General features: G+C 63.6%; 1 protein-coding gene across 2 annotated transcripts in view; it reads left to right on the forward strand.

Moving 5' to 3' along the window:
• Positions 1-7,502, forward strand: part of PDE2A (phosphodiesterase 2A) — a 57,627-nt gene extending 50,125 nt beyond the window's left edge. For both annotated transcript variants that reach the window (XM_040584270.1, XM_040584271.1), the window contains 16 exons: positions 200-263; positions 351-429; positions 531-708; positions 1,501-1,613; positions 1,896-1,973; positions 2,189-2,311; positions 2,535-2,605; positions 2,741-2,863; positions 2,947-3,034; positions 3,154-3,201; positions 3,334-3,408; positions 3,574-3,673; positions 3,850-3,962; positions 4,237-4,275; positions 4,440-4,546; positions 4,755-7,502. In XM_040584270.1, coding sequence (XP_040440204.1) covers positions 200-263; positions 351-429; positions 531-708; positions 1,501-1,613; positions 1,896-1,973; positions 2,189-2,311; positions 2,535-2,605; positions 2,741-2,863; positions 2,947-3,034; positions 3,154-3,201; positions 3,334-3,408; positions 3,574-3,673; positions 3,850-3,962; positions 4,237-4,275; positions 4,440-4,546; positions 4,755-4,977 — 1,622 coding nt within the window. In that variant the 3' untranslated portion in view covers positions 4,978-7,502. The remainder of the gene's footprint in view (positions 1-199; positions 264-350; positions 430-530; positions 709-1,500; positions 1,614-1,895; positions 1,974-2,188; positions 2,312-2,534; positions 2,606-2,740; positions 2,864-2,946; positions 3,035-3,153; positions 3,202-3,333; positions 3,409-3,573; positions 3,674-3,849; positions 3,963-4,236; positions 4,276-4,439; positions 4,547-4,754) is intronic.
• The last annotated feature ends 5,502 nt before the right edge of the window (positions 7,503-13,004 follow it).

Here is a 13,004-nt window from a genome sequence, read left to right on the forward strand (position 1 = left end):
GGTCTGTGCAGACCCCACTCCTCTGTGCCCCCCAGGCCTTCCTGCCATGCCCCTGGGGTGGGCTGTGTGCAGGCATAGCCCACGCTGGGGACAGACTGAGCTGAGACACCCCCTCTTTCATTGCATGAGTGGGGAGATGAGGTGGGCAGCAGCTGCTTGGCTGGGGGCTCCCTGACCCTTTCCCCCCCACCTCTTGCAGACGACGTCTCTGTTCTGCTCCAGGAGATCATCACAGAGGCCCGAAACCTCAGCAATGCAGAGATGTGAGTGGGCCTGCCATGAGGGGGGGGGACACAGGGTGGGGGGGCACAGACCCCCCTGGGTGCGAGTGGCATTGGTGTCTCTTGCAGATGCTCCGTGTTCCTGCTAGACCGGCTCAGCCACGAGCTGGTGGCCAAGGTGTTTGACGGCGGCGTGGTGGATGATGAGGTGAATGCAGGGACAAGAGAATGGAGTCTGGTGGGGGGTCCTGGGGTCCTGCCCCCTCCAGCCCCAAGACCATGCTGGTGACCTCCTCTCCCTGCCCGCAGAGCTACGAGATCCGCATCCCTGCCGACCAGGGCATCGCCGGGCATGTGGCCACCACTGGCAAGATCCTCAACATCAAGGATGCCTACTCCCACCCGCTTTTCTACCGGGGGGTGGACGACAGCACCGGCTTCCGCACCAGGAACATCCTCTGCTTCCCCATCAAGAACGAGAGCCAGGGTGAGGGGCACAGGCAGGGCGCTGTCCCCCTGCATGGGGACCCAGCACGTAGGGGATTGTGTACCCCGGGATGTGGGCACAGCACGGTCCCCTGGCACAGCAGCATCCCCCAGCCCGTGGGAACCATCCTGCCCCGGGAGGCACGATCCTGAACCCAGCATGTGGATGTGATCCTGTCCCCAGCACGTGGACATCATTGTGTCCCCAACACACAGGCACAGGGCTACCCCCGGTACTTGGGCGTGATCCTGATCCTGTCCCCAGCACACGGGCACAGCAGCATCCCTGAGCACATGGGCATGATCCTGTCCCGCAGCAGAAAGACACAGCACTGTCCCCAGCACGTGCGCGTAACCCTGTCCCAAGTCCATGGCCACAATCCTGTCCCCAACACATGGGCACAGCACTGTCCCTGGCACTTGGGCACAATCCTGTCCCCAGCACACAGACATGATCCTGTCACCAACACATGGGCACAGCACTGTCCCTGGCACTTGGGCACAATCCTGTCCCCAGCACACAGACATGATCCTGTCCCCAGCACGTGGGCATGATCCTGTCCCAAGTCCATGGCCCCTATCTTGTCCCCAACACACAGGCACAGCACTGTCCCCAGCACATGGCCACAATCTTGTCCCCAGCAAAGAAGTATGATCCTGTCCCCCAGCATAGGGTCATGATCCTGTCCCAAGCCTGTGGGCACAGCACTGTCCCCAGCACACAGGAACAATCCTGTCCCCAGCACACGGGCTTGATCCTGTCCCCTGTCCCCTGTCCCCACTCTGCTCCCAGAGGTCATCGGGGTGGCAGAGCTGGTCAACAAGATCAATGGCCCCTGGTTCAGCAAATTCGACGAGGACCTGGCAACCGCCTTCTCCATCTACTGTGGCATCAGCATCGCCCACGTATGTGCCCGGGGGGGTCCCCAACCCTGGCGGGGGAGGGCAAGAGGAGCCCTCTGCGCTGCCCCGGAGCTGGCCACAGTGCAGAGGGACGGGGTGGGGGGATGTGTTTGGTCCCCGTTCCCTGGGGACAAGCAGTGGTGGGGATGGGATGAGCTGGGGTGGGGGAGGCCATGTGTGGGGACCAAGGATGTGCTGGGGGGCCAGCATGGGCTGGGGGTGCTGCGGGGGCTTGGGGGGCTCTGCACACCCCCAGCACTCCCATACCCCCCTCCCACCCTGCAGTCACTGCTGTACAAGAAGGTGAATGAGGCGCAGTACCGCAGCCACCTGGCCAATGAGATGATGATGTACCACATGAAGGTGAGGTGGCACGGGGATGGGGGCAGGGACACGGGCTGGGACCCTCCCCTGCCAGCGTGGTGCCGCCACACTCCACCCCAAGGTGGTGGCACAGTGGGGTGGTGGTGATACCCTGGGTTCTCTGCTCTCGCTGGGGCTCACGTGGCCCAGGAGACAGCTTGGGGACACCCTGGGGGCCCGGTCACAGCGTGGACCACTGGCAATGGCTCCTTCAGGTGTCAGACGATGAGTACACCAAGCTGCTGAGCGAGGGAATCCAGCCCGTGTCCACCATTGACCCCAACTTTGCCAACTTCACCTACACGCCACGCTCGCTGCCCGAGGATGACACCTCCATGGTGAGGACTGTGGGGACGGTCCCCAAGTGCCACCGTACCCTGCCTGCTCTGGGTCAGGTCACAGACCCCAGCCCTGGGGTGCTGGGGGGCTGGAATGGGGGGATGCGGCTGCACCCCTGAGCATCTTCCTGCCTGCCAGGCAGGGGCAGGGGTGGCACGGCAGGGGGACAATGACCCTGCTGGGCATTGTCACCCACTGCCACTCACCCTGTCCCCTCCGCAGGCCATCCTGAGCATGCTGCAGGACATGAACTTCATCAACAACTACAAGATGGACCGTCAGACGCTCACCAGGTGGGTCCCCATCCCTGTCACCATCCCCACACCTGCTGGGGACACCTGGGCAAGACAGAGGTCCCCAGGGGATGGGGGTGGTGCGGTGCAAAGACACACACCACACACCCCCCATGGCCCTTCCCTCCCTGCCAGGTTCTGCCTGATGGTGAAGAAGGGCTACCGTGATCCCCCCTACCACAACTGGATGCATGCCTTCTCTGTCTCCCACTTCTGCTACCTGCTCTACAAGAACCTGGAGCTCGTCAACTACCTGGAGTAAGGCCAGACGCCGTCCCTGTCCCCGGCCGGGGCGCTCCCCGCCCTCCCGCCTGCCTCAGTTTCCCTCCTTCCCCCCCCAGAGACATCGAGATCTTTGCCCTCTTCATCTCCTGCATGTGCCATGACCTGGACCACAGAGGCACCAATAACTCCTTCCAGGTGGCCTCGGTGAGCCGAGCCCAGTGCTGGGACGTGCCTGGGTGGGGGGGATGGGGACAGAGCTGGTGGGGTGGGGGTGCGGGTCTTCACCCCCATAGCTCCATCACTTTAGCTGCTCTGCCTTGCAGAAATCGGTCCTGGCTGCGCTGTACAGCTCGGAGGGCTCCGTCATGGAGGTAAGGTGCTCCCCAAAACCTCCCCCTGCCCGACTCTCTGGGGCTGCGGCTGGGTGGCAGCATCCCTGCCTGCGCCCTGCCTGCGCCCTGCCTGCACCCTGCCTGCGCCCACGGCCCCGGCTTCTCCCGCAGAGGCATCACTTCGCCCAAGCCATTGCCATCCTCAATAGCCAAGGCTGTAACATCTTTGACCACTTCTCCCGCAAGGTGAGCCCCCCTGCCTTGGCACCTCTCCCCTGCCACCCTCCTGCCCAGGCTGAGCCTGTTCATCCCCTCCGGACCCCCTCCCCAGCTCTGGATCTGACCCTTGGGATACAAGGGCTGGCAGGAGCACGGAGCTGGTCACGGCAGCTGCCATGCCTGGTCTTGCAGGACTACCAGCGCATGCTGGACCTCATGAGGGACATCATCTTGGCCACTGACCTGGCCCACCACCTGCGCATCTTCAAGGACCTCCAGAAGATGGCAGAAGGTGAAGCTCCTATGCTTGGGCTTAGGGATGCGGTGGGAACTCATCCCCCCAAGTCTGGGAGGTGGCACTGCAGGTCCTGGCTGTCCCCAGAGTCCTTACTTGGGGAGCTGATGGGGGCTGTGGGGCTCCTTCCCGAGCCCCCAGCCCTAACCCCTGCCCTGCTCCCTGCCTGGCAGTGGGCTACGACCCTAAGAACAAGCAGCACCACAGCCTGCTGCTCTGCCTGCTTATGACCTCCTGTGACCTCTCCGACCAGACCAAGGGCTGGAAGACCACCAGGAAGATCGCGGTGAGTGCCACACCATGGGGCTGACCCCCTGAATGCCACCCCCTACCCCATCTTGGGGCACTCGCATGGCCCCAGGTGCCGGGGGCCAGCCTGCCCCTCACAGTGGCATCGTGGCCTGTGGAGGGGGTCCCTGCCTGGACCACGCAGCAGCCCCCCGTGCCGGCAGCATGTCCCTGCCCAGTGCAGGGCTGTGGAGGGGGCTCTGGAGGGCAATTGGGGTAGGGATGGCACCCCAGGCATGCAGCCCCCTACTCTGACAGTCTGTCCCTTGCAGGAGCTGATCTACAAGGAGTTCTTCTCCCAGGGTGACCTGGTAGGTAGCACCAGGGCTTGGTGCAGGGTTGGGCTTGGCCAACACTCTTGGCAAGCACCAGGGGGGCCCAGATGAGGTGGGGGGGGTGGACAGGGAGGTCTTGCCCGGGAATGGGGAGGGGATGGTCACTGGCATTGACACACACCCCCTCACCATTGCTGCAGGAGAAGGCCATGGGCAACCGCCCGCTGGAGATGATGGACCGGGAGAAAGCCTACATCCCCGAGCTGCAGATCAGCTTCATGGAGCACATCGCCATGCCCATCTACAAGTGAGCCCCCAGGGCTGGCGCCAGGCTGGGGGGGGCTGCTGCTATCACCCCTGCCTTGCCATGCCAGGGTGGGACAGGGGGTGCTGGGCAGGGGGTCTTGCAGATATTAGGGGGGTTTCCAAGTGGTGGGGATGGGGGGAACAGGGATGCATCCAACTAAGGGGGTGCAACCCCGTGTTGATGGCGTGTGGTGTCCCCTGCCCCCCAGGCTGCTGCAGGACCTCTTCCCCAAGGCAGCGGAGCTCTACGAGAGGGTGGCCAGCAACCGGGAGCAGTGGACCAAGGTCTCCCACAAATTCACCATCCGGGGTTTGCCCAGTAACAACTCCCTGGACTTTCTGGATGAGGAATATGACCCGCAGGCCCCCGACCCCCAGCTCAACGGCTGCCTGGAGCCCGAGGGGGGGCAGCCAGAGGCAGGGGCTGAGTAAAAGGGGCAATGAGGGGGGCTACGGCCACAGCTGGACCAGGAGCATCCCCAACCCTCGTCCCCCAGCCTATGGGGAGGAGGTTTGGGGGGGGGACATCAGTGACTCTGGACCACAACGGCAAGGTCTGTGTGTTGCCAGCACCCACCGCTGGTCCTTTCCCACCAGTGGGTGACTGCCCCTCCCTCCGGGGCAGGTATTCAGGTGTCCCCTCCACCTGGTGGTCCCCTGGACCCCTCTTTGCTAGGACTCTGCCTCTGTGGCTGGGGACACCGGGGGACACCGTGGGGCTGAGGGATGGATGTGCTTTAAACTGCCTTAAGGCTGCAGGTCGTGTCCCCATGGGGTGACAATAGGAACGATGCCCTCGGCAGAAGCACCCCTGGAGGGGTTGTCCCCCTGAAAGGGAGCTGTGGGTCTGCCGGGGTCAGCGGGATGGAGGGGGACAGTGTGGAGCAGGATGGCGAGGAGCAGTGGGAGTGCTGGGGGTGGTGTGGGCTACAGGGCACAGGGGTGTCCCCACAGACCCCAAAGTGGGGTGTGAGGCTGTGGGAGGGGGCTGGGAGGTCTGAGGACGGAGAAGCCAGGCTCAGGCCCATGGAAGGAGGCTGGTTCTGGCTGGAGGAGGGAAGAGGCACCCAGAGCAGGATGGCCATGGCCGTGGCCATGGGGGTGCTCTGCCTGCATCCCCTGCTGCCTCCCAGCAGCCGCCGAGCATCTGTTGGCTAAAAGCCCCCCCAGCCCCGGGACCCCTGGATCCACTCACCTGTGGAAGGACTCGTGTCCCTTGCCCAGCCTGGTCCCACACAGCCACGTCCCCTGCAAGGGCTAGATGCGTGCCAAGGCTGGAGGGGCTCCTGCTCCTGGTTTGCACGCACGGGGGCGGGGGGCTGCGCTCCCACAGGGACACTGCAGGAGGTCCTGTCCCCACCATGTCCCCACAATGTCCCCACCACGTGGGTGTTTCTCTAGCTCAGCACTGTGGTGCCCGCCCAGGAGCCTCCTGTTTGCAAGCAGCTGCACCAGTGACCGATGTGTCCATGAGCATCCCCAGCTCACAGTGGCTTCACAACTCCTGCCATACTGACCACCATGCATGGACCCTGATGGTCTCCTGTGGTCCCTCTGGTCCTGCAGACCACCGTGCATGGACCCTGATGGTCTCCTGTGGTCCCTCTGGTCCTGCAGACCACCATGCATGGACCCTGATGGTCTCCTGTGGTCCCTCTGGTCCTGCAGACCACCGTGCATGGACCCTGATGGTCTCCTGTGGTCCCTCTGGTCCTGCAGACCACCATGCGTGGACCCTGATGGTCTCCTGTGGTCCCTCCAGTCCTGTTGACTGCTGTGCATGGACCCTGCCAATGTCCCATGGTCCCTCTGGTCCTGCAGACCACCATGCATGGACCCTGATGGTCTCCTGTGGTTCTTGTGGTCCCATCAACTGCCATGCATGGACCCTGTCATCCTCCTGTGGTCCCTCTGATCCCACTGACTGCCATGCCTGGACCTTACCATCCTCCCATGGACCCTCTGGTCCTACAGGCCACCATGCATGGATGGTGATGGCCTTCTGTGGTCCCTCTGGTCCTACTTAGCATTGTGCATGGATCCTGCTGGCTTCCCATGGCTGCTCTGGCCATGCAAAGACCCACCAGTCTCCCACCATCCCTCCTGCCCTGCTGACTGCTGTGCATGGACCCTGCCATCCTCCTGTGGTCCCACTGGTCCTACAGACCACCATGCATGGATGGTGATGGCCTTCTGTGGTCCCTCCTGTCCTACTGACCACCGTGCACAGACCCTGCTGGTCCTTCCAGTCCAACAACCCAACATGTGTGGATTGCCTCAGCCCTGGGGGCTCTGCTCAGCCAGCCTTCCCCCTCCCCCCCCCCCCAGGGTCTCTCCAACTGTGTGTGACCCAGGTCTTTGTTGCCCCAACCAAAGCCACCCGAAACAGCCATGAGCAGGGGAACCAGGCCATGGTGAGCCGTGGTGAGCAGCTTGCTTTGCTGGGGTTGAGCCGAAGGGGGGCCGGGGATAAGGGTGGATGCTGAGCCCCCAGGGACTGGGGTGCACTGAGCCCCCCTGGCTGCATCACCCAGCTCATGGGAAATGGCAGGGTCACCATCACAGCAGGGGAAGGTGATGGAAGTGGCACAGTGAAATCCTGGCACTGCTGGGGTCGGTCCCACCAGGATCGGTCCCACCATGGTCAAGGGCAGCCCGGTTGCAGCCATGGAGCCATCTGCCGCCCCATCCCTGCTCTTCTGCAGCATCCCACGGCACCACCCCTGCGCCGAGTCCCAGCAGTGCCGCAGCAGGTCCCCGCGGTACAGTGGTGCTCCCAGTGCATCCCTCCTGGATTTGAGCGATGGGGCGGCTGCTCCTCTCGACATCTCATCTGTAAGAAACACCACACCCATTTTCTCGGGGTACCCAGAGTGTGCGTGTCTGCAGGAGCAATGGGAGACCCCAATGCTGAGCTGCTCCCCGGGGACGAAGTGAACTGAATTCCTTTTGCCTTACCTACTCGGAGATGCCTTTAGCAAGATGCTTTGCCCAAGCCCCGGTAGGACCTGTCCGGTGACCGTGTCTGGCTGCTGGCCCATGGCTTCGCCTACAAGACCCCCTCAAAACCTTCCCCCTCCCCATGCTGCCATGCGATGACACTGAGCGGGGGGCAGGGATGGTCCGAGAAGGCAGAACCCCCCCAAAGCGCAAGAGGAGGAAAGCAGCTCCATCCCTGGCATGATGCTGGCATGGCTGCAGTGCCAGTGTGCCGGCAGGCATGGCTGCTCCCAGCCGGTACCCACAGCCCCCTGCCAGTCCGCAGTGCCTGGTGATGCAGGGGTCTCGCCATCCCAAGCTGGTGCTGGTGAATGCGGGGAGTGGGGGGTCCTGCACTGGGGTGCCGCATCCTGGGTACCATGCCACAGAGAGGGGCACGCAGGGATGCCCGTTTCCCAGCTGTAGCCCACTTCTCCAGCCCCCGCCGCTGGTGAGCATAGGTGGTCGATGCTTTCCTGGCTCCCGCCCCTGTACATACTCCTATGGATACTGGGGAGCGCAGCTGGCACCCAGCCCCGCTCACCCACGAGTGTGCGCGGGCGTGCAAAACCTCCTCCAGCTTTTTTGTCCTCCCCTCTTGCGGCGCTGGTTGTTCTGGGCTCCAACGGAGCCCAAGGAGACAACTCTTCTCCGTCTTCTTCTTCTCCTCCTTCCTCTTCCTCCTCCTCCTTTTTTTTTTTTTTTTTTTTTTTTTTTTTTTTTTTTTTTGTGTGGGTTTTGGTTTTCCTAAATAAATTTCATACGTTGATCTCCCCGCGGCAGGTCGGTAGGTGCCTCATGTTGGGGGTGCCAGTGGATGTTCTGCAGTGGGGTGGGTGTGGGGATGTGTCCGTGTCCCCAAGGATGGTCAGTGGCACCAGGGAGGGACAGCTTGGGTTTGGTGATGAACCCGAACTTGTGTGAGCTGTGCAAGGTGTGGGCAGCAGGGGGGCTGTGGGCAGTGCCGGTGAGGGGACAGAATGGTTTGGGGGTGCAGGGAGGTGTTCCCCTGTGAGGAGACCCTGGGCCACCCACAGCCCCTGTCACAGCCTCAGTGGGGACTGGGTAGCTCCAGCTGAGACATGCACACCCCAGAAGTGCCCTTGGGCAGTGGAGGGGCAGACATGACAACTCCAGCTCAGGCTGGGAGGCTCTGACCCCCCTGGGATGCTCCAGTCCCCCCGAGATGCTCCAGTCCCTTGGGATGCTCCCATGCCCCGGGATGCATTGACCCCCCCACCTTGCTCTGGTTCCCCCACTGCCCTGTTCCCTTCTGAAATCCCTGACCCACAGGATACTGCAATCCCCTGGGATGCTCTGCGCCCCCCCCCCCCCCCCCCCCCAATTCTGTCCCCCCCATCTGCCACGCTGGGACCACCCCAGCCCTGGGCAGCAGCTGGAGCTGGGCCCAGGGCAGGATCCAGCCTAGACCGGGACTGCAGCAGGATCACAGGCTGGGATGCAGGGTATGGCCCATGCTGGGATGTGCCTGTGCTGGGACTAGGGCAGGATGCGGCCTGGAGCAGGACCCCCCCCTCCCCAACCTATGCTGGGACTGGGGTGCAGGATGTGCCACCCCCCGCGACTGACACTGGGTCAGGATCCAGCCCCGCTAGGACCAATCCGTATCCAGCCCAGTCCTGGCCTGTGCCAGGATGGGATGGGATGGGAGGACCCCAGCGGGACGGGGTTCCCCCCACCCCACCCCCAGGATCCCCCCGGCACTGGGATCCCCTACCCCTCAGGCTGGAGGGCAGGATGAGGCCAGGACCCTGTGCCCATGGCCGGCCGCGGGTCACGCTGCCCTTTGCAGTGACGCGCCCCAAGTCACCCAGGGGCCCCTTCCCACAGCACCCCCGGCTGCGGGGTGCAGGATGTGACCCTAAGCTGCCCTGCTGGGTCCAGCGGCCGCCCCTACACAGCCCCGGTGGGACAGAGCTCCGCTCTGCCCATCACCTTCACATCAGGGCTGTGGTTTTTATTCCAGCTCCTCGTCTGACGAGCCATCCCACTAATGAGCAATTTATTACCCGGGATCAATCCAGCGCCCGATCCGATGGCTCCAGCCCAGGCAGCACCGGAGGAAAAGTCCCTGGAGGCTTCAATGCTGGCACCTGCTGGTGCTGCTTGAGATGCTCAAATTGGGGTGAAAAACTACAAAAAACTAGAAAAAATTGCCAGTGTCCCCCCTCCCACTCCGAGCCACCATCAAACCCAGCAGCGGAGCAGAGAGCGAGTCCTGGGATTAAAACCTTTAACACGGAGCAAGTCCGGGAGCAGCGCGGAGGGGTTGCCAAGGGTCCCCAGCCAGGGGCTGCCCCCTCCTGCCTCTGACACTGATGACTCTGCTCCCTCTGTGATGTCCCTTTGTCATCCTGGGTGCATGTGGGGTGCCACAGCCGTCCAGCTTGCCCCTCACCCCAGCCCCTGGGCTGTCCCCTGGGTCTCAGCTGCCGCTTCCTGCCTGTCCTTCCATCCCTGGTTGTCACCCCTTGTCCCCTGGGTGGCCTCAGGAGGATGCTGAGCCAGGTGGCCATGCCCCATGCAGCATTGCCTCCCGGGCAGCCCACCTGAGTGAACCAGTAAGGGTCCAGCATGTCCCCCACCTTCTCCCAGAGCTGGGGTGGGTTTTGGGGGGCTGCTCAGCCCCCTCTTGCCTCCTCCCCATCCCCGCCCTGCTGCCCTGTGCCTCGCTGGTCCCCTCCGGCACCCCCAGCTCCAACCCTGGGTTCCCAGGGGGGTCCCTGCCCACCGCGGCAGGGCACAGGCATGAGGTGGCACCTGCTGCCCGCACAGTGGCCATGCCATGGGCAAACCCAGTGCTCCCAGCGTCCCCAGTGCTAGACTCCCCACAGCAGCCAGTGGGGCTGGGGGCAGTGTGTGTGTGTCTCTGGACCAAGGTGGGTGCGTTTGGGTGGGTGGGGGGCACCCACCGGCCAGGCAGCCTCAGCATCCCCTTGCAGAACAGCACGGGCAGGGTTTGCCCTGAGATGTGGGTCACCCCTGGGGGACAGAGGGCCATTGTCCCTGCCCATGCTGTTCCCCCTCGGTGCAGGTGGGACCTCGCACCCTGTGGGGCAGCCCCAGCACCCCCAAATACCTCTGCCCCTCCACTCAGGCATGGTGGGTCCCCGTGGGTCCAGCCATGGGGTGGGGGGGGTCAGGTCCCCTTCTTCAGGTCCTCCTCCTCCTGCGGAGGCTGTGGGAGCAGGATGTGGGCCGTGCACGGTGTGGGCACAGCCAGGGCCTCGTGCATGGGTCCTGGTCCCTGGGGGGCTGAGCCCCCCACTCCGTGTCCCCTCCAGCCCTGACACTGGCTGTGTCATGGCCAGCTCCTGTGACGGGGTCACTGGACGGGAAGGCAGCAGCCTTGCAGTGTGGTGCTATGCACCCATGGGTGCAATCCTGCAGCTGGGTGCTGGGCATTGTCAGTGCAATCCTGCAGCCAGATGCTCTCCATCCCTCAGTCTAATCCTGCAGCCAGGTGCTGTGCGTCCTCAGTGCAATCCTGCAGCCAGGTGCTGTGCATCTACCGAGGCAGTCTTGCAGTGACGTACTGTGCACCCATGGGTGCTATCCTGCAGCTGGGTGCTGTATACCCACCATCACAGCCTTGCAGTGAGGTCCTGCAGGCAGGTCCTGGGCATGCACAGGTGCGATCCTGCACCACAGTGCTGTGCATCCATCGGTGCAATCCTGCAGCGAGTTGCTGGTAGCAAGTTGGGCCCAGGACCCTTTCAAGGCAGCTCTCCCCCATGATGGGAACACAGCACAGCACTGCACAGCACCACACCACAGTGCACCGCACTGCACCATGCTGCACCACACTGCATCGTGCCACACTGCACAGCTCCATGCCCTATGAAACCACACAGGACAGCACAGCACCGCAGCATGCTGCACCGCACCATGCAACACCGCATTACACCACAGTGCACAGCACTGCACACCACACTGCACAGCACCATGCAGCGTCACATGGCACTGCACAGCACCACTCCATACCAAACCACACAGCACTGCACCACACCACAGGGCACAGCACTGCGCACCACACTGCACTGCACCGCACCACAGTGCATGGCACTGCACCGCACTGCATTGCACAACACTGCACGGCACCTCATTACTCTGCACCAATCTGCATTGCACAGCACTGCATTGCATAACACAGAACTGCATTGCACCGCACTGCATTACACAGTACAGCACTGCATTACATGGCACTGCATTACATGGCACTGCATTACACAGCAATGCACTGCACCGCACAGAACTGCACTGCATAGCATAAAACTGCATTGCACTGCACCGCACTGCGTTGCACATCACTGCATTGCACATTACTGCATTACACCGCACTGCAATGTGTGCGTGCATGTATGGGGGGGGCGCCCCTGCCCCTCCGCACCCACCCGCGCAAGATGTCTGTGCATGTGTGCACAGAACTGCGTTGCACCGCACTGCATTGCACAGCACTGCATCGCATTGCACCGCACAGCACTTCATTGCAACGCACCGCGCCTCCCCTCCCCCCACCGTCCCGGCAGGGCGGGGGCAGGGCCGCAACCCCGCAGCCGCTGCCCCCCGCAGGCCCCCCCATTGCGAAGCCGCAGACGGGAAGTGGCGCGCCCCACTCCCTGCCCCTGCCCTGCCCCTGCCCTGCCCTGCCCTGCCCCTGCCCCTGGCCCTGCCCTGCCCCTGCCGGCCCATTCCCACGGCGGCTCTGATTGGCTGTTCTGTTGCAGGAGGCGGGCGAATGGAAAGAGACAGCCAATCAAAAGCGGAGGGCCGGGGCTGTCTGCAGGCAGGACTGAATTTCATTGGAGGAGAGGAGGGAAAGAGGCGCGGCCCGGGTCCCTGTCGGGGCGGGGCCAACTGGGAGGGGGCGGGGCCCATGGGGAGGGGGCGAGGAGGCTCACAATCCCATCCCCCCCCCCCCCCCGCCGAGACCCCCCGCAGCGCGGGGGCGGGAGTGCGCGTGGGGTGGGTGCGTGCCGCGTGCCCGTGGGGTGCGCGCGCCCAAAGGGGTTGGGGGTGTGCGTGTGCACGCACCTCCCTTCGTGTGGGGGTGGGCAGGTGGGGGAGCGCGCGCCCCCGTGCACGCGGGGCGCTGCACTTCTCTGTGCGTGCATGCACCGGTGCACGCGGGGCTGGCACCTCCGTGTGTGTGCGTGAACCGGTGCAGGGGGGCGGACACGTGTGTATGTGTGCACGCGCACTGGTGCGTGCAGGGCGTGCACCTGTGCATGGGTGTGCATCAGTACATGCAGGGGTGCACCAGTGTGTGCTTGTGTGTGCGTATGCACAGTTGTACGGGGGGGGTTGCATTTCTCGGTGTGCTTGTGCACCAGTGCACACAAGGCGTGCACACCTGCATTTGTGTGCATGCAGTGGGGGGTGCTGCTCCATGTGTGTGGGTGTGCACACTGGTGCACGTGCAGGTTGCACAGCTGTGAGTGCATGTGTGCACTGATGCA

The sequence above is a fragment of the Falco naumanni genome, chromosome 2 (assembly GCF_017639655.2).
Source record: "Falco naumanni isolate bFalNau1 chromosome 2, bFalNau1.pat, whole genome shotgun sequence".
NCBI classification, from domain to species: Eukaryota; Metazoa; Chordata; class Aves; order Falconiformes; family Falconidae; genus Falco; species Falco naumanni.